This window comes from Cetorhinus maximus, chromosome 1, assembly GCF_964194155.1.
Source record: "Cetorhinus maximus chromosome 1, sCetMax3.hap1.1, whole genome shotgun sequence".
In the NCBI taxonomy this organism is placed as follows: domain Eukaryota; kingdom Metazoa; phylum Chordata; class Chondrichthyes; order Lamniformes; family Cetorhinidae; genus Cetorhinus; species Cetorhinus maximus.
Window position 1 is genome coordinate 188093652 of NC_135879.1, and position 21926 is coordinate 188115577.

General features: G+C 40.5%; 1 protein-coding gene across 2 annotated transcripts in view; it reads right to left on the minus strand.

The window, feature by feature from the left end:
- The window catches only part of LOC144685933 (gamma-secretase subunit Aph-1b), an 87757-nt gene that overhangs the window by 47229 nt on the left and 18602 nt on the right, over positions 1-21926 (minus strand). For both annotated transcript variants that reach the window (XR_013577819.1, XM_078550984.1), the window contains exon 3: positions 9753-9826. Coding sequence is in view for 1 of the 2 variants with exons in the window: in XM_078550984.1 (XP_078407110.1) it covers positions 9753-9826 (74 nt within the window). In the remaining variant the exon portion in view is untranslated. The remainder of the gene's footprint in view (positions 1-9752; positions 9827-21926) is intronic.

Here is a 21926-nt window from a genome sequence, read left to right on the forward strand (position 1 = left end):
AAGGAGACCAAAACTGTACAGAATAATCCTGATGTGGTCTCATCAACACCCTATACAACTGTAGCAAAATTTTCCTACTTTTATATTCAATTCCCCTTGCAATAAACAACATTCCATTTGCCTTCCTAATCACCTGCTGTACCTGCATGCTAACTGACCTCTTGAGTGCATATCCTGTGCTATGTGGGAACTCCAGGATGCTTTCTGTGTCTGGGATAACCTTATGTGCAGGAAGTATCATCAGTTGCAGCAGCTCGAGATCCGGATTTTGGAGCTGGAGAAGCAGCTAGTGTCACTGCGGTACATCTGTGAGGTTGAGGGCTTTGTGGATAGAACATTTATGGATGTGGTGACCCCACATCTTAAGTGTAAGTATGGAGAGAAGGAATGGATGACTACCAGACAGTCAGAAAGAAACAGGCAAATAGTGCAGGAGCTCCAAGTGCATCTCACTCTCCCATAAAAGTGATGGTTCATCTGGGGAATGCAGTCAGAGCCAAGTCCATGGCATCATGGTGGGCTCAGCTGTACAGGGAGCACGAATTAAAACTGGAAGAGCAATAGTGACAAGAGATTCAATAATTCAGGAAACAGACAGGCTGTGGCTGCAGACTTGAATCTAGAATGGTTATGTTACCTCCCTGGTGCCAAGGTCAAGGTTGTTACCAAATTGATATTGAGCACGCTGAGGGGGGAGAGTGAACAGTCAACAGTAGTGGTCCACATCAGTACTAATGACTGAGATAGAAAGAAGAATGTAGTCTTGTAGTCAGGTTTTAAAGGAGCTACATAGGAAATTAGCAAAGCAGCATGTCAAAAGTAGTAATCGTAGTAAAAATAGTCATCTCCAGATTACTCCTGGTACCATGCACAAGTAAGTGTAGAAATAGCAGGATAAAACAGATGATTGCGTGGCTAGAAAGATGGTGCAGGAGGGAGGGTTTTAGATTCCTGGGGCATTGGGACCAGCTTTGAAGAAGATGGGACCAGTACGGGCCAGACGGGTTGTACCTAAACACAGCCGGGGTCAATTGTCTTGCAGAGCGATTTGCTAGTGCTATTGGTGAGGGTTTAAACTAATTGACAGAGGTGTGGGAACCAGGAGATAATACTAGAGAGGAATACCACGGTGCACAGAATACTGACAGATAACACTGTAGTAGGAAAAATAAAGTTATCTGGTGGGTTCAGAATAGGGAGAAAAGTAATAAAATCTAAGTTAGGGTTACTGTGCATGTATGTGAATGGACTGAGTGTGATAAACAGGATCGATACGTCGCAGGTGCAGATAGCAGGTGGAAATATGATGTTGTGGTGATAACAGAGGGCTGGACCAGGTATTAAATATTCCTGGATACATGCATTCAGAAAAGCAGGGAAGGAAGGAAATTGGGTGGGGAGGCAGTATTGATTACTAAGAACATTGCAGTGCTGGCGAGAGAGAGAGAGAGAGAGAGAGAGAGAGAGAGACTGTCCCAGAGGGGTCAAGGACAGAATCTATTTGGCTAGAGCTAAGAAACAAAAAAGGTGCAATTACATTGCTTAGTGTAGTCCACAGGCCAATAGTGGGAAAGATGCAGAGGAAAAAATTTGCAAGGAAGTTAGAGAAGTGCAAGAATTATTGAGCATATAATGGTGGGGGGGGGGGGGGCGCTCTAAAAATATTAATACTTCAAGGAACCAAAATATTCAAAGCAACTGAATAATCAATCCTTTTTTTCGATGTGGTTGATATTAAATACAATAGGATGCATAGGGGGAAGAGAAAAGTTCACTTAAAAAGTGGATGCATTTGTAGTTTGCAGTGATTACAAGACTGAATGATACACAGTGTTGAGAAATGACTTTGTGAAAACCGGTGTAGGGCAAGTTTGTTTTTTGGGAAAAAACCCTCCACATCCTTGAATGTCAGAATATCTGAAAATGTTTCTGGGAAATATCAAATGGGAAGGAATTATCGAAATTATAGTGGTGCCTTAATTATTAATAATAGATTTAGGTTAAACCATCGCAGGTCTCATCCAAAATTTAGGTAAAATTGGTAGAAGTCCATTCATCACCCGGTGAAGCACAACCAGCTCGGCTCACTACCGTTTCACAATTTGTCTGCAGGTTAATACCTAACACCTCCCTGTGAGGCTCAGAGGCTAACAGTTTACCCATAGTCAGCACAGATGCTCTTGCCATGTCCACTGATGTGAATATCTTGCACCTTTTCAGCAAGCCTCTGGACTTGGTCCCCTCTTGTCCCCATAGTAACCAAGCCACCCAGGTCTGGTCACATAATCCCCTTCATTCCTCCATTCTATCTCAAAGAGGCAATAAGCAAGAAAACCACCTGATGGTGAACTCGAGCAAAAGCTGAGTTTTGAATCCAAATACATGCAGAGTTCACCAAATTGCTAGCCAGGACTGTGAAAGTTTTGATACCATTTGCTACAACTTAATTAAGTGAAAGTGGATTTTCATAACTCACTGGAATGAAATCAAGGTATCAACATCAGCTTTATGTAGAAAGTAACTTATGACTATCACTCTAAACATGCACATATTCTCGAACAACCAACCTCATCTATCATATTAATAGCGAGTAAACCATTATAATTATAATTTGTGGGAGGCGGTTACATTAGTGGTCACTGGACTGGCAATCCAGAGACCCAGGGTAATGCCCTGGGCACCCCGGTTCGATGGTGGAATTTGAATTCAATTAAAAAAAAAAATCTGGAATTAAAAGTCAAATAATGACCATTGCCAATTGTTATAAAAACCCAACTGGTTCACTAGTGTCCTTTAGGGAAGGAAATCTGCTGTCCTTACCTGGTCTGGCCTACATGTGGCTCCAGAACCATGGCAATGTAGTTGACTCTTAAAAAAGAAATGCCCTCTGAATAAGGGCAATTAGAAATGGGTAATAAACGTTGGCCTAGCCAGCAGTGCCCACATCCCATAAACAAATATTTTTAAAAATTATAATTTGTATATTTTCCACAATAATCAAGCATGAAAGGTGTTAAAACATAAAATCTGCCTGCTGGTAGAGGCACACAGGTAGATTTGCTCGATAAGTAAAGTTTTGGAACCTTTGCCTTAGAGGCTGAAACAGGAGAAATGATAATGGGGAACAAAGAAATGACAGAGCCAGTAAACAAACACTGTGTAACTTGCCTTCAAAGCTGAGGGCACAAAAAACATGCCAGAAATAATGGGGAGCCAAGGGTTCAACGAGAGTGAAGAATTTAAAATAATTAAAAACAAAGTACTGACAGAATTAAATGGGACTAAAAGCTATCCCCTGCGCCTAAAGGCCTACATCCAAGAGTTTTAAAAGAGGCGGCTGTAGATATAGTGGCACATTGGCTGTGCTCTTCCAAAATTCCAAAGATTTTGGAACAGTCCCTACAGATTCAAAGGTAACAAAATGTAACATCACTATTGAAGAAAGGAGGAAGATTAAACAAGGAACTACAGGCCAGTTAGCCAAACATCAGTCTTCATGAAAATGCCACACTCCATTATTGAGGTGGTGCCAACAGGGAACCCGAAAATCATGATTAGGCAGAGTAAATTTGGTTTTATGAAAGAAAATTGTTCTGACAAATCTCATAAGAAACAGGGGGAAGTAGGCCATTCGGCCCCTCAAGCTTGCCCAACCATTCAATAAGATCATGGCTGATCTGCCCCAGGCCTCAACTCCTCTTTTGTGCCAGCTCCTCATAGCCCTCAACTTCCCAATATTTCAAAAGTCTATCTACCTCCTCTTTAAATTCTTTCAGTGATCTCAGTTTTTTTGAGGATGTAACTAGCAGGGTAGATAAAAAGGAAACAGTTGATGTAGTATATTTGGATTTTCAGAAGGCATTGAATAAGAATCAAGAATCACAGAACCTTTACAGTGCAGGAGGCGGCTATTCGGCCCATCAAGTCTACATTGACTCTCTGAACGAGCACTCTACCTAGTCCCACTCCCCTGTATTATCACCGTAATCGAGCACATATTCTCTTTTCAGGTAGCAATCCAATTCTCTTTTGAATACCTTGATTGAACCCGCCTCCACCACTCTCTCAGGAACTTCATTCCAGACTCCAACCACCCTCTGGGTGAAAAACTTTTCCTCACATCACTATTACTCCTTATGCAATTATTTTGAATCTGTACTCTCTAGTTCTTGATGCTCTCAAGTGGGAACAGTTTCTCACTACTTACCCTATCCATACCCCTCGGGATCTTGGAATTGCTCTATCTAGTCTCCTCTCAGCCTTTTCTCAAAAGCAAACAGTCCCAACCTCTCAAATCTATGATCCAGGTCTGTTATAGCAATAATATCATAATTCCATTTCTCAACCTGTGCAAAGTTCACCAATCTTATTAACCACACTCCATACATTCACATACATGCACATTAAGTCTGTTTTAGGCTTTTTTACTTTCTCCCTTTATTCTGACCACATCCAATGACTTACTATTGCCTTCAACTAAAAAAGAAATAAGGACGGAGAAGATTAAATATGAGGGTAAACTGATAAATGGGTCTTTTTCAGGTTGTCAGGCTGTTATTAGTGGGGTGCCGCAAGGATCAGTGCTGGGACCTCACCTATTTACAACCTATATTAATCATTTAAACATAATGTATCCAACTTTGCTGATGATACAAAGCTAGGTGGGAAAGTAGGCTGTGAGGAGGACACAAAGTCGGCAAAGGAATATAAACAAGTAAGTCAGATAGAACTGCTAAGCAGATGATGCATCTCAGCCTCCTCCTGAGGTCCCCACCATCACAGGTGCCAGTCTTCAGCCAATTCGATTCACTCCGTGAGATATCAAGAAACTGCTGAAGGCGCTGGATATTGCAACATTCTGGCAATACTAATGAAAAACTTATGCCCCTAGCGAAGCTGTTCCAATACAGCTGCAACACTAGCATCTATCCAACAGTGCGGAAAATTGCCCATGTGCGTCCTGTGCCCAAAAAACAGGACAAATCCAACCTGCCCAATTACTGCTCCATCAGTCTACTCTCAATCATCACTTAAGTGACAGAAGGTGGCATCGACATGCAAGCAAGCTGCCCCTGACTGCGATTTCACACTGGCTGGCCAGTTAACGGCCAGCCAGCGTGAAGCATGTACTGAGAAGCTCAGCATTGCCATGTAGGGCAGGCATTGAATTCAAAGTGGACACAGGCCAGCGCTGTGGGGAAAGTACCCTGAAGGCAGAGGGCTACCCTCTGGGTAGCTGAAGACCTAGAAAATCAAAAACAAAAGGTTTCAGAAGCTGAAAGTGTCCATGCATCATAATAAATCACCTGAAAATTTAGCTACTGAAAATGCTGTCCACAGGAATTTATGCCCACCCGCCGAGCTAAAAATTCTGCCCGATATTTCAAACTATTTTACGTAGCCACAAGATGGAGCACTGCACAGAGCAGGGACAGGGAAAATACAATGGCCCACAATTTACTATAGCAGGGTATCCAAAAGAGCCTGCCATCATACAGCTGCCCTTGCAAGCTTAGGTTTATAAAATGTTTGCGTGGCACGTTGCTGAAACTACGAGCTGATAACATTCCAGCAAGGAAAAATAGGCATCGGGGACATGTTTGAACTGGACAAGTGACTATCGCTTTAACAAATCAGCTTGTGAAATAAACAGTGCAAGTACTGAGAAGGCAACACAAGTCAAAGTGGACAAATACAATGTCAATTCCGAAATGGAAGGAAAAATAAGGAAAGGGAAAGACTGGATAAAAAAGGAGAAAAAAGAGACACAGGAAAAGTGAAAAAATCTTACATTTAACATCTTCAAAAACAATTAAAACCTGAAGGAATGACACACATGTGTACATTTGTAATAGTTAATTCTCAGTCCATAAAGGCAGACTGGCAGTAATCAACATATCACATCATTAGGTGTATACTCAGGCTGAAATTACCGTGTTGAAGTTAGTTCCTATCTTTACCATGCAAGTACAGCAACTTCACACTGTTTGATGCATTTCAGTAATGAGGCAGACAATGAGTTGCCATTCTTACAACTTAATGGAACTTACCAGACACTTTTGGTTTACTGCATTTAACTTTGTGTCTATACTATAAATAACATCGAATGCTACTGGCCTCACTGTTAATTTAACAGTAAATTATGGGCCATGTTCTTGAAAGTTGAATTCAGAGATCTGCCTTTTAAGCTACACCTCAAAGCACATGCCCGTTATTTCAAATTGCCAGCTGAGTGCTATGAATTTTGTAGAGTCGGCACACATTTATAATTTACCTGCCGAGACTATAAGCAGCGTTCAGTTGTTATGAATTGAAAAGTGTATAAAAGACAAAGATATCTATGAGAAGTAATAAAGAGAAGCACAAATAGATTGCAATAGCTTTTATGCAACAATATGTATGGTTTCATTTAAACAGTCCTCAATGTCACACCCTCTCTGGTCCTGCCTGCAAGAAAATGACCTGGAGTTGGGACCATGGCAGGAGACTGGCATGCCACCCATGTCAGGAAATTAAAGGCCTGCCCATCCGCCTCCTCAGGTGAATTAAAATTCTGCTGATTAACTGTTTTTCTCACCACAGATACTGTGAGATCTGCTGCTGAGTATTTCCAGCATTTTTTGATTTTATTTGAATGAGGTGTTAAAATCGTCGGTGTCTGCGGATATTGTAAGGTATTTGAATTTCCAGTGACTGACTGGAAGGATCAGGTGACAAGATTTCAAGTTTTAATATTTTTACTATAACAAACTAAAAGCGACATTGATTAAACGGTATTTTCCTATGCAACTTCTACTTTAAAACTACAAAAAGAAATTCCCAATTTAACTTCTAGCACAAACTAAAATCCCCCACTACAGTTATACTTTACACAGTCCCTTAAGTTTTTTTAAAATTCATTCATGGGATGTGGGCATCGCTGGCTAGACCAGCATTTATTACCCATCCCTAATTGCCCATGAGGCAGTGGTGGTGAGCTGCCTTCTTGTAGGTACACCCACAGTGCTGTTAGGGAGGGAGTTCCAAGATTTTGATCTAGCGACAGTGAAGGAACACCAATATATTTCCAAGTCAAGATGATGTGTGGCTTGGAGGAGAACCTCCAGCTGGTGGTTTTCCATGTATCTGCTGCCATTGTCCTTCTAGATAATAGCGGTCATGGGTTTGGAAGGTGCTGCCTAAGAAGCGTTATTGAGTTTTATTGGTGAGGCGCTTTCTTAGAACCATAGAAATGTTAGAGCACAGGAGGCCATTAGGCCTATCTTGTCCATGCCAGCCCAAGGACACCCAGGTGCCCTTTCTAATCCCACCTTCCTGCACCCGGCCCACTGCCCTGTAGTTTACAGCACTTAAGGTGCAGATCCAGGTAATTTTTAAAAAGAGTTTAGAGTTTCTGCCTCTACCACCAACTTGGGCAGCGAATTCCAGACACCCACTACCCTCTGCATAAAAAAGTTCTTCCTCATGTTCCCCTACACCTTCTGCCACTTATCTTGAACCTATGTCCCCTGGTTCTAGAATTCTCCACCAAAGGAAACAATTTTATCCTGTCCACTCTATCTATTCCCCTCATAATTTTGTACACCTCAATCAAATCACCTCTCAGTCTTCTTTTTTCTAAGGAAAATAACCCCAACCTATCCAATCTCTCCTCGTAGCTACACTTATCTAACCCTGGCAACATTCTTGTAAACCTCCTCTGCACTCTCTCCAGAGCTATTACGTCCTTCCTGTAATGTGGTGACCAGAACTGCACACAATACTCCAGTTGTGGCCTCACCCTGTGTTTTATACAATTCCAACATTATATCCTTACTTTTATATTCTATACCTCTGCCAATGAAGGAAAGCATTCCATATACCTTCTTTACAACCTTGTCTACTTGAACTGCTGCCTTCAGGGACCTGTGTACTTGTACGCCAAGATCTCTCACTTCATCTACCCTTCTTAGTATATTCCCATTTATTTTGTAATCCCTATAACTGTTTGACCTCCGTAAATGTGTGACCTCACACTTCTCTATGATAAAATCCATCTGCCACTTTACTGCCCACTCCACCAACCCATCTATATCGTTTTGGAGTATTTGAAGTATTTTCCTGGAACCAGTCAAAAACTATTCTCCACTCCCAATGGCCTGCTTCCTTTTTCCTTTTCCAGCCAGGTAACTTTTAATCCCAGAAACGACTTTCATTTTGAGGGTTACACTAGAGATTCCTTCCCTCTAGCCCAAGCTGGTGTGAATCTTCCAGCCTCTTAAATCCTCACGAATTTGTTCTGTTCAATCTACCTGCAAGTTCCCATCCGCATTCTGTGTGGCAGCATTTCCCCTGCTTCAGGTGCAGGATTAGCTGCCTGTCTCCTGCTCTGTGCCTCTCAGATGTCTGCAGACTGACTTGGGTCTGTGAGGTTCATTGATATCTTAGGAAACCGGGTAATCCAATACAACAATGGTTTTCTATGGATTCTTGCCTTCCCAAAGCCCATCTCCATGGCAATGTGAATCACATGGGCCTTGTGTCTGGGTAGAAATTGCTAATCAGTTATCTTCTAGACCCCCCATTCCATTCTACCTTGGAATTACAGAGGTAGTTCATGCAAACCATTTATAAAACCTGAGGTTCCAACACCTCCTTGCATGAGATTCCGAGGCTAACAGTTCACACATAGTCAGCACAGATGTCCTTGACATTGTCTACAGATGTGAACATGTTGTACCTTCTCAGCAAGCCTCTTGACTTGGACCCCTCTTGCCCCCATAGCAACCAAGCCACCCAAGCTTCTTTTCAGACAGAATTCAGAGGTCATATGACCCCCTTCACACATCCATTTACCTATTAAAAACTTTTAAACTTTGTTTTTGTAACAAATAATATAGACACAGATGGAAATTTCTAAAATTCAACAAGAAGCAGAATAAAATAAAATATAAAATGCTGGAAATTCAGCAAGTCAGAAGGCATCTGTGGAGAGGGGAAGACAGGAGTAACATCGCATGTCTTATGACCCTGTTCAAATTAGAATTCTAACAAAGTGTGAATCCAGGATCAAGACAGAAATGGTTAAAGCAAATAGTTCTAAATAGCAGCCTATGCTGTACAGCCTTGTGCTTACCTTTTTATGTCTAACCTTTTAAGCATTACATAACTACTTAAGTGATGCTTAATGACTCCACTGTACAAAACAGCCAGACTCTAAATAGGATTTTCATTCCTGGGCAGCTGTTGTGACCATGGAGTTCAACTCTGCATGCCCAAGACACCAAAAAGGTATGCTTTTTGAATGTGAAACCAGGGGGTGCAGTTGTGTACCCCAGATCAACATGAAGCCTACAAGCTGCTGCTAGCCAGTCAATGGTCAACCCCCCCAACCAACTGCTTCTTCGACCACCTCCCCCCATGCTACCAAGATCTAATTCAATGGTGCAACTGGCACAAGCGGTTGAATGGCCCAGTCCTATTCTATGTTTCCATTTTTCTTAATATCCACTTCTTGGTGTTATTGTTCCATTGTAGTGTTGCCATCTGCGGCTATAACTTAAGAGTCTCTGAAAGGCCACTGTTCTTCTGCTAGAATGCCTCCTCATAATTACTGAAGAAATAAAACAGAACAAACTAAACTTTAATTGATATCTGGCTTGTTTGGCAAGATCCAGCCCCATATTTACATCTTGCTGCAAAGACTGTGGGAAAATATATCTATAATACTCAAAAAAGCATGCAACAGTTTTTACAATACAATTCTGTCTCACCGTAGGCCATTTGCTGTACTGATAGGGGTGAATTCCCATCTTCACTCAGCGCTGCTAAGCCTTCATTCGCCTTTCTAAAGGAATAAAAACATTACTTATATTAATAACACATCTTTTTAAAAAGTTTATGCTCATTAGGGGAGGAAGACTAACAAACATAACATTTCATTTTACTTTAATTGACAGTGGTCAGCTTTCTTAAGTCTAATGCTGTATGGTGCAGATAAATCTCAAGTAACTGCTATATTTTGCAATCTAATACAAAAATTGAGATAACATGTCTTGTGAAGATCACTAAAGCAAAATCAAAAATTCCAATGAAATAAAATATATTGCTTATTTGCAAAATCGTTACAAATAGTATCTTTTCCATTGTCAATTATTTAATATCGTTTTTTTTGGAATGATCATTTTTTTCACTTAACTTCTTCTGAAAGTGATGTCATGAGATATGATCACAAAGGCTCTAATGCTGTTCAATTACCTCATTCAAGTGTCTAGTTCCAATGCATGAGCCAGGACAGAAAGTGCCAGCAAGTTACTTGACCTTAGGGAGCACCATCGCTGCCTCACCTGACATCTATACAAAGATTTGCAGCATGAGTCATTGGACAGCAATCAAAAGTGGGAGTAATACCTGAGTATAGCGTACTGATGCGGTCCTGAAGGATGAATGTTTATTTTGATTCATGACCTTCAGGTATATGGCATTACATGACCGAACATGTAGTGTTTCACTGCTGTCTAACCTACATAGTGAGCAATGTTGCATACAAAAGCAATACTGAAAAAACCTCAGGTTTATGGAGCTAAAAACTAACAACAGATCAGATCTCTGAAGACTTTGCAGACAAGTGTGAAATCCACATTCTATAGGATTTCAAAGGGTTTTTTTCTCTCTTACACAGCATTCCACTAGTGTAGATTAAAAGATGGAGGAGCATAGGAAGGGGAATAAATGGATTAGAAACAAGGCAGCCGTGCCAATGACGTGATGGAAGGAAGGAGATTATGCACAAAACACCAGAGTTTAAGGGGTGCTGAAGAGGTTAGGATACAAGACTGGAGGAGTGTGCAGAGGCTGTGGATTGATCTAAAAATGAGGTTAAGGATTTTAAAATCAAAACACTGGAAAAGGGGGCCACTAAAGGTGTGGGTGATGGGCAGGGACTTTGCATACAGGCAAGAGGATTCCGGACATACTGGCTGTGGAGCATTTAAAGCTAGAAGTTACAAAATCCTGGAGATGTTCTTGCAAAAGCAAGAGAATTGAGGTTGGGGCAAAAGCAGGTAAAATTGCAAAGTGGAAGTAAGTAATTTGATGATAGACAGGATATGGAGCATCACTTAGGGTTAAACAGAATGCCAAAATCTCATACAGTAGTTGATTCTTAAGCAAGTAGCCAGGAATGGAGTTAGTAGCACGGGAGCAGACTTTATGGTGGCTTCGGTCTCCTTGATACTTTGCTCAAGAAAACTTTTACATCATAACCAAATGCTAGACAGGCAACCTGGATGGCCATAGGGGTCAGGTAAGTGATGGAAAGAGCATCATCAGCTTACATATGATAGTTGACTCTAAACACATTCATGTCAGTGAATGACAGTGCACACATTGATTGACCCAGGGTAATGCTCTGGGGACCTGGGCTCGAATCCCACCACGGCAGATGTTGACATTTTAATTCAATAAAAATCTGGAATTAAAAGTCTGATGATGACCATGAAACCATTGCCGATTGTTGTAAAAAACCCATCTGGTTCACTAATGTCTTTTAAGGGAGGAAATCTGCTGTCTTTACCTGGTCTGGCTTACATGTGACTCCAGACCCACAGCAATGTGGTTGACTCTCTTAAAAAAAAATGCCCTCTGAACAAGGGCAATTAGAGATGTGCCATAAATGCTGCCCTAGCCAACAACCCCCACATCCCATGAACAAATTTTAAAAAGGGGGCTATTGGGTATATTTGGAGGCTTTGGAAGAGACTTTGTGAGGCAGGAAGAAAAGCTTTTGCTGGAACTTGCTGACTGCATTTGGACAAGTAGCAAAGAAACCACATGAGAGCAGTCACATGAAAATGGAGAACTGTTAAAACAGAATCAACTGTATCAAACCCTGCAGAGAAGGCAAGGGGGCAGGAAACATTCATTCATCTGTGCTCTGCCAGAAGGTCCTTGGCTCATTGTCTGTTGATGCTTCATCCTGAACAGTCACATTGGTAATTTTTTTGCCAGTAGTGTCTTGCCATTGCCTTCCACTCTCAGGGGCAGGGAGAGATGGTAGGTCCCAAATTGGCCTCAGCTGGAATGGGAATCGGCCCCAGACTGTTGGCTTTATTCCATTATTCTGGGCCACATACTAGCCATCCAGCCGACTAAGCTATCCAACCCCTCACAGGAAATATAAGGCAGCACAAAAACAGAGGATATTATTTGTGGTATTGATGCAAGCAGTCAGGTGCTGTTAGTAGGATAGCAGGGATTAAACAGGATGCTTTGAGAGAAATGGGTATGAAGTGGAAGGCGACAACATGTCTGAGGACCTTAGAGAAAACGATGTTGGGATGGGAAGTGGGTAGTTGAAGTAGACAATTGAGGGTAGGCCTCTTTTTGGAGGCCGTGACAGATCACATTACATTCTTGAATACTGTATTCAGGTTTCAACTCCATAAACTCAAAATTGTGCAGGTGGTGGGAATACATTTTTGAAATATTTCCTTCCTGTTGTGTGCAAGTTTCTCCTACAACTAATTGTAATAAGCTAAGTTAATTATTGCTCTATAATAAAGTTAATCCAATATGAATACTTTGGTAATATTTTACACAGTTCTTAGAAACTGTAATTGTACATACTCTTCTCATCTTCCAACACCACACATTAATTATTCAGCAAATAGTAGCACTGTGCTGTTCATCTCAGCTATAGATTATTATAGGTACTTCTGTCTAAAAGAAATCATGCCAAGTGCAAACTTATTTCCAATGGTTTATTAAAATTAAATTCTTGGCTAAAAGCATTCATATCCTTCTCAACCAATCTCACTGCACAGATTATAGTGGAGAAGGCATTGTGATCAGAGGAATAAGATGTTTTACTATTAATTATATAATCGATTTCAAGAACACTGTTTAAAGAGATTTACATTTCTATGCTGCAGGTTACAAGTTTCTTGGATTTAAACGTACCCATTTTAGAAACTATTTATTCTTATATGGCAGTGTGAGAATTAGCAAATTACCATTAAAATGGAAGCTCATGATGAAGAAACAAGGTTTTGTCTTTGCAAAGATCCATAATAAAAGAATTGGAAGTTTTTAAAAAGTCAATTAACACTGATAAGGGCATGTTTCACAAAGCGAAGCAGTCAGATGTTATTCCTTACGCCATCATTTTTGTAATACCCATCAGTGCTATGCTAGTATGGATGAAATGTTTTACCACACTAACGTAACCAATCATACTATAACCATAATTTGTCAAAAATACATAAAATGAACTCCATGTAAACTATAATGCCACTATAATGAACACTGCTTTCAACGAGCTTCGGCTTTCACTGAACCAAATGGCAAGACTCTTTATCCCCAATGAAGTTCGGCCATACCACAATGAATACTTCAGCAGGATCTACCTGGCCCAACCCAGTTACAGTGACTTATTTAGAATTCAAGCCAAGACTAACTGATACATAACCCCTTGTAGTGCAAATTCTGCAAATAACACACATCATTGCCCGATAAGACACATGCCATCTGCATACAGATTGCAACAAGGTCAGAGGTGCAAGGAGGCAATTGCAACAAGTCAACGTGCATAAAGATAGCAAGAGGATCGTCTTTGTCTCCAAAAGCAAAATGTTGCAACTGTGTGGACTAGAAGAGGAAAAAGTAAGACCACCATCGCTGAAGATGAAACACTGATCAAGAAAAAAAAACAATCCGCTGACCACCTTGATGAAGCAGTCTGCCACTGGTTTTAAACAGCAAGAGTGTAACGTTCCAACATCAGATGCTATCTCTGCTTGACACTGGATTCAAAGTGGAGCTGAGGTCGAAAGGTCCTAAAGCTCCAGCATAAAAAGGGAAGTGCACCATTCAAATCACAGTCATTGGCAGGCAAACACGCTCCACTGCTGACCAGAAGATCTGGGCCGCTGGCTTGTAGGGAGAAAGCAGAACAGTAGGATGAGTCTTGGTTTGTTCTAGTAAAAGGCCAACACAGAAACTATGGCCCCAATATTAATTTGAAGGTGTCTTTCAAGCAAAAAGGGAGTTGGTTGGGGGTGTGTGTGAACAGGGTGATAGAATTGCAAGGGAGAAACCCAGAAGTCAGCTGAATGGTTTGGAATTTGTAATTGCCAATGAATTGTACCATTAATTTTGACTTGCAGGTTTTACATCTCCAAGCTGCACAGCAGCATGATGCACACTTGCATGACAGAACCTCAGCTGTATTTGAAGGGACAATGCACAATTGGAAATTGGAGATATTCCGGGTGTGTGGTGGACAAAGAGCAAAATCAGCAGTCGGATTTAATGACAGCTTACGGAAATCGCTGTTGGATGCAGTCAGGAGGAGGAGGGACTCATTGTTCCCCAGCTACTCTCACCAACAAGGCATGGTTGAAGATAGCTGACGAATTGAACAGCACAGCATATGCCATGTCATGAATGCAAAGTAGAAAATGACTTAATGACCTAAACAGGTGAGGAAAAGTGAGTACATTTCCTTATTATACTATATCCTATTCTTTAAGCACCCACCCCTCCCCAACGCCCTGCTTCACTCAGTCCTGCTAAGTGTTCTTCATCAGTTCACTCCACACACCTATTGAACTTTCAGGAGCACCTAGACTTCACTTTCTGCACTTCAGAGAATCATGGAAACCTAACACAGAGATGTAGGCCATCGGGCTGCTCATGCCTGTACTGGCTCTTATAAAGCACAGTTATGCTTCGTCTCAAACTCCCGCTTTTTGTCCCTAACCCTATAAAGTTCCTCATCCTCAAGTACCTGCACAAGTACCTTTTAAAATTATTTATAGAATTTACTTCAACTATCTTTTCAGTTAGACAATTCCAGATCACAAATCTGAGTGAAAACAAATTTCTCATCGTCCCTTTAGATCTTTTATCAGCGATTTTGAATCCATAACACTGATTACTGACCCACATGCCAGAGCGAATTGTTTTTCTCTATCTACTCTATCAAAACCTCTCATCTTGAAAACCTTCCATTAGGCCACCACTTAACCTTCTCTGTTACAAGGAGAACAGCCTTAACTTTTCCAACTTCTTCTCATAACGGAAGTCCCTCATTGCTGGGAATATCCTGATTAACCTCCTCGGTACCCTTTCCAAGTGAAGTCTTTACATCTTACCTGAAGTGTGGTACCCAAAATTGTCCACAATACTCCAGATGAGACCTCATCTATGACATATAAAGTTCTAGTATGATCTTGTTGCTTTTATATTTTCTTTCTCTATTTAGAATCCCAAGTAATCAATGTTCTTTTTAACTACATCAACTTGCCCTACCACCTTTAAGACTTTGTGTATATGGAAACTAAACTCACTGCATGTCCTGGCTTTTCAAAATCATACCACTTACAGTGTACTGCCTTTCCATATTAGTCTTTCTAAAGTGCATCGCTTCACACTTCTCCATATTCAACTGTCATACTTCTTCCCATTTCACCATCTTGTCTATAACTACCTTCATCATTATAAGCTATTTTGCCAAGTTTTGTGTCATGTGCAAACTTTATAATGCTGTTACTATACCAGAGTCTAGGATGCTTATAAAAAAAATTGAAAAGAATAAATGGACCCAAAACTGGTCCTTGGTCAAGAGCAAACCACCACCCAGTCTGGAAAACGTCCACCCATCACCTCCCTTTGCTTCCTGTCATTAAGTCAACCTCGTATCCATAAATATATGTCTCTCGATCCCATGGGCTTCCTTTTTCTTAAAAAGCCTCCTATGTGACACTTTGTTTAATGTCTTTGAAACTCAACATATGCATTAGCTACTGCACCACCTTAAAACGAACCTTCTGTTATCTCTGCAAATAATTCAATCAATCAAATTAGTCAGACATGATTTGCCTTTAGCTGGCTCTTCTTCATTAACCCATACCTTTCCAAACAAAAGCTTATTTTGTCCCTGACAAAGGCTTCCACTCATTTCTCCATGACCAATGTTGGGCTGATTGGCCTGTACTTTCTGCTTTATCTCTCCCCGCTTTCTGCAACAGTGGTATAACATTGGCAACCCTCCTATCCTCTGGTACTACTCCTGTATCCATTGAGAATTGAAAGGTTGCGGCCAACGCCTCTGCTATTTCTACTTTGGTTCCTTTCAACAATCTAGGCTGCATTCCATTTGTTCCAGGTGATATACCAAATTTTCAGTAATGTTAATCCCTCAAGTAAATCTTTTCTATTACTATCCTTTCCAAAGCTTCCCACTCTTCTCAGTGTAAACTTCATATCATCAGCTTCCTTTTTGAGGACAGGTACAAAACATTAATTTAATTCTTTTGCCATGTCCTCTATCTCTGCATAAAGATTTCCTTTTTTTTTTCATTTATCCTTTCATAGGATGTGAGCATCACAGGTAAGGCCCCATCCCTAATTGCCGTTGAACTGAGTGGCTTACCAGGCCACTTCAGAAGGCAGTTAAGAGTCAACCATGTTGCTGTGGGTCTGGAGTCACACGTAGGCTTTCTTCAATAGGTAGGGACAGTAGATTTCTTTCCCTAAAGAACATTAGTGAACCAAATGGGTTTTTATGACAATCAATGATAGTTTCATGATCACCATTACTGAGACTAACTTGTTTATTAAATATTTTAGGGTTCAGTTTAATGTGGCCTGTTAATCTTTTTGTGTAACTTCTCGATCTTCCTTTTTAACTTATTCGATTTCCTCCTATATTTTCCATGATCTTCCTGGTTATTAGTTGCATCTTGCTCCTGACATTGGTCATAAACCTCTTCTTTCATTTTTGCTTTATCTTTTGTATCGAGGGTGCATTAGCTTTGGTACTCTACCTTTTCCCTTCAATAGAACATGCCTAATTTGTATCTCACCACTCATGCTCTCCTTTCCTCCATTACTGCTTTACATTGTTATCACCTCTTACTATCTGCCTGTGCTCGCTCCCTTCTTAAATCACAGAAATTAGCTCCTCCCCTTAGGTGAACAATTTTACCTTCAATACTTTCTGGTCTCTTTCCACAATTACTTTAAACCAAATTATGTTGTGGCCACTTAGCTGAATGATTTCCTACTGTAACACAATCCACTTGTATATTGCTGAAAAAAGAGACATGTCGATCTAGAGCTACCACCATTGCATGATTTAGCATTCATTGAACTGATGAACTCGGCAATTCGCGCTGTTGAGTTCAGTTTTAACGACACCATGTATGCCCAAAAGGATGGTGTTGCCATGGGGTCCCCTCTAGGCCCAGCTCCCGCAAACATCTTTGTTGGGTTCCATGAGAAATGTGTCTTCAATGGATTGATGCCTAACCTCCTACATCTTGCATATTTCCAATATGTGGATGATACGTTTGCTATATGTAAATCCACAGCTGCATGTAATAATTTCCTCATATCTTAATGGGCTCCATCCTACACTCAAATTTACCTTTAGAATGGAGCAGTCAAATGAATTCCCCTTCCTTGACGTACTAGTTCAGAAATTTGCCAGGAGGTCTCTATCACGGTCTTCTGCAAGCCTACCTTCACTGGTCAATAAATACGTTTGGATTTTTACAATTGACACGTTATAAGTTTGGTCTTATTGGCAACATTGCAAATAGGGCCCTGAGCCATTTGCTCACTATGCAAGCTTGATGCCGAAATACGGCGCATCAAAGGCATCCTGCAGGATAATGGCTACCCTGATCAGATCATCGCACGCTGTATATCACACAAACTCATGAACGGGCCTAAGGCAGTCGCTTTTGGCCCTGGAAAGTGCCCAGTCTACTTCAGATTACCCTGGAAGGGCATGGTGTCTCAAACGTTTGAGCAACAGGTGAAGCTAGCTGTTTCATGCTGCGAATATGCAGTAGAAACACGAGTGGTATTCGCCACTAACAGGATGCTGCCATCAAGCCAAAAAGACATTTTGCCCATCAAATGATAATCTGGTATATGAATTTCAGTGCCAATGTGATGCTAGGTATGTAGGCCTTACATCCCAAAGGCTGGCAGATCATATCAAACAGCATGTCCCAGCCGCTCAACAAAGTACAGACCATACCCAATTAGCCTGTGCTTGCAAAATTCAAAACACAGTATCCAACATTAGATGTGATTCTGCGATTGGACAACATTTGGAAAATAATCCTCAGTGTGCTAAGAATTACGCTGACACCCAAGTTAAGATCGTCAGTCGGGTTCACAGTGTGGCGCATTTGCGTGCACTGGAAGCTACACATATTAATACAGAAAGCCCTGTTCTTTGCAGACAGAAACATATACACATTTTCTTTTTTTTATTATTAGTTCATGGGATGTGGGCATTACTAGCTGGGCCAGCATTTATTGCCCATCTCTAATTGCCCTTGAGAACTGAGTGGCTTGCCAGGCCATTTAAGAGTCAACCAGGTTGCTGAGAGTCTGGAGTCACACATAGGCCAGACTGGGTAAGGATGGCAGATTTCCTTCCCTAAAGGGCATTAGTGAACCAGATGGGTTTTTATGACAATTGACAATGGTTTCATGGTCATCATTAGACTTTTAATTCCAGGTTTATCACTGAAATCAAATTTTACCATCTGCTGTGGTGGGATTCGAACCCGGGTCCCCAGAGCATTACCCTAGGTATCTGGAGTACTAGGCCACCACCTCCCCATATTGCACCTGTTTCAGCTAAACAAAACAAGTGACAACCATTCGCTGACTCATTCCTCAGGGCAATGCCTTGACCAATCAGGGTCAAGCTGCCTGGTTTAAATTTCAAACAATGTTGAGCAGTTAGCTATCAGTCACCATCAGTGGTGCATTCTCCATGGCAACACCACTTGCCAACCAACCAATCACTCTCTTCTCATACAGTATAAATTGTTGTTTTCCCCTTATATTGTATTCTTGCGAAGTGTCCTGATGAGTGCAAAATGAAAAGTTTCAACGTCTCTTTTTTTCAGCAATATTCGATTATTTGTATACTTGCCCTACTTCATTTCCCAGAACCAGTTCCAACACCATTTACTTCCTTTTTAGTCAGAGATGTATTGATCAAGATAGTTCTGTACACATAACAGAAATTCCTCTCCTTCATGACCCTCAACACTAATTTTCTGCAGTGTGAATTAGGGTAATTAAAGTCTCCTTTTATTACACTTTTTGTTACGTGCCTTTAAAATTTGTCAACAAGTTTGCTCATCTATCTCCTTCGAACTGGTGGAGCTCTCTTAAAGAAAACTCCAGCAATGTCACTGCTCCCCTTCTGTTCCTTAACTCAAGCCAAATAGATTTAGTCCTAGAACCATTCAGTATATACTTTCTATTGTCATGAAGCTATTAATGTATATATTATTGGAAAATATTTTTATTTTAAAATAGAGGTTTAGTCTGTGGGTGTGTCTTAATTGGATTAAAGCCAGCTAGTCTGGGTGCTTTGATATGTAATAGTTTTGAGATGAGAGAGAGGTAGAGTGCATTTGTATTTTTTGAATAGAGCTTTTAAGGCAGCAAGTGAAATCTGGCACCTAGCTAATAGAGACCAAGCAATATGTTTATATTACTATGTAGATACTATGAAAGGGGCTTTATTGTTAGAAGAGATGAAGTTCAAAGAGGCTGGTGATACAATGAGAATTTACATTCAATGAAATATGCTAGGTATATCAGAGGGCAGTTTTTATGTGTGTAGGGCAGAGACAATGTAAGATCAAAGTAGCTGTAAGCCTACAACTATCTCCACAGGAACCAAAGTGAGAGGAACCACATTTTGAATTCAGAAGGTGAAAATGCTTTGGCCTGGAGTCTGGTTAAGTCTGTGTCGCGGTTGCCTTAACGGAGATTAGTTTGGGAATTTGTTAGAAGTTATAATAGTAGTAATTTGTAGCCATGTGTATGTGTTTAATGTGTTGTAACTCAATAAAATGCTTCATTTAGTTTAATATAAAACCTCTCGAGAACTGGTGGTCTGATTCCTGAATTTAGGATTGCATCTCAAACATATCACTTAAAAATATAGCTTATGACAGTTGTTTAAAGTTTCCCTCTGGGATTTCGAAATGACTATGGCTTTACCGAAAGGCTGTCTCATAACACTATTTAGAACTGCGACATTAATCTCACACCTCATCCTCTTTTTCCTTCTTTATCATTCCTCAATCCTTGGTAACCAGGAATATTAAGAACACATTCCTGGCATTGTTTCAGTCATGTCTTTGTTAAAGCAACTATGTTGTAATGCCATGTACAATTTGTTCCTACAGCTCAACAACTTTATTAGTTACATTATGCACTTTGATGTACATACAAAAATAATAAAAAGGACAAAACTAAAGGCTCTATTATAGGAATGTATGTAGCATTACAAACAAAACAAATTAACTGATAGCTCAAATAGAAATAAATAAGTACAATCTGAAAGCCATCACAGAGACATGACTGCAGGATGACAGACAGGGACCTGAATATTGAAGGGCACATGACATTTAGGAAGGATAGGAAGTTAGGAAAAGGTAGAGGGTGGCTCTGTTAGTTAATGATGGTATTAGCACAATAGAGAGGGATGACCTAAGTCCAGGAAACCAGGATGTAGAAATGGTTTGGGTGGAGATGGGAAATGATAAAGGCAAGAGGGAGTGGACAGTACCCAGACAGTAGGGCGGAATATAAAAGGAAGAAATAATGGGAACTTGTCAGAAAGCTACAGCAATAATCATGGGAGATTTTAACCTACATGTAGACAGGAAAAATCAGATGGGCAAAGGTAACCTAAGTGAGGAGTTCATACAGTGTTTTCAGGATAGTTTCTTAGAACAGCACTTTCTGGAGCCAACTAGAGAGCAGGCTAGACTAGGCCTGGTATTGTGCAACAAGATAGAATTAATTAATGACCTCATAATGAAGGCACCCGTAGGTAGCAACAATCATAATGTGACTGAGTTTCACATTCAGTTTGAGGGAGAGAAGAGTGGGTCCAAGACACTGTTTTTAAACTTAAATAAAAGGTAATTATGAGGTCATGAAAGCAGAGTGAACTGACAAATTAGGTTAACGGATAAGTCAATAGAGATGCAGAGCAGACATTTAAGGAATATTTCAGAATGTACACATTAGATACATCCCAATGAGAAAGAAAAATTCCAAGGAGAGGATCTGTGGTTAACTAAAAAAGTTAAAGATAGTATCAAACTTAAAGAGAAAGTAAAGAATTGCACAGAGATGGGTGGCAGGTCAGAAGATTGGGTAGAATATAAAAAACAGCAAAGAATGACTAAAAGGTGACAAGGGAGGGAAAATTTGAGTATGAGAGAAAGCTAGGCAGAAGTATAAAAACAGATAGGAGTTTCTATAGACACTTAAAAAGGAAAAGAGTTAACAAAGTGAGCATTGGTCCTATAGAAAGTGAGTCTGGCAGATTAATAACGGAAAATAAGGAGATGGCAGATGAATCAAACAGGTATTTTCCATCAGTCTTCATTATAGAGGATACAAGTAACATCCCAGAAATAGCTGTAAATCAGGAAATGGAAGGAAGGGAGGGACTCAAGAAAATTACAATCACCAGGGATATGGTACTGAGCAAATTGTGGGAGCTGTGGGCTGACAAGGCCCCAGGTCTCAATGGACTTCATCCTAGGGTCTTAAAAGAATTGGCTAGTGAGATGGTTGATGCATTGGTTTTAATTTTTCAAAATTTCCTAGATTCAGGGAAAGTTCCATTAGACTGGAAAATAGTGAATGTAACTCTTTTATTCAAAAAGGGAGCCAGAAAGCAAGAAGCTACAGGCCAGTTAGTTTAACATCTGTCATAGGGAAAATGTTAGAAGCTATTATTAAAGAAGTTATAGCAGGCCACTTAGAAAAATTCAAAGCAATCAGGCAGAGTCAATATGGTTTTGTAAAAGGGGTTTGATAAGGTGCCACATCAAAGGTTATTGCAGAAAATAAAAGCTCATGGTGTACGGGGTTACACA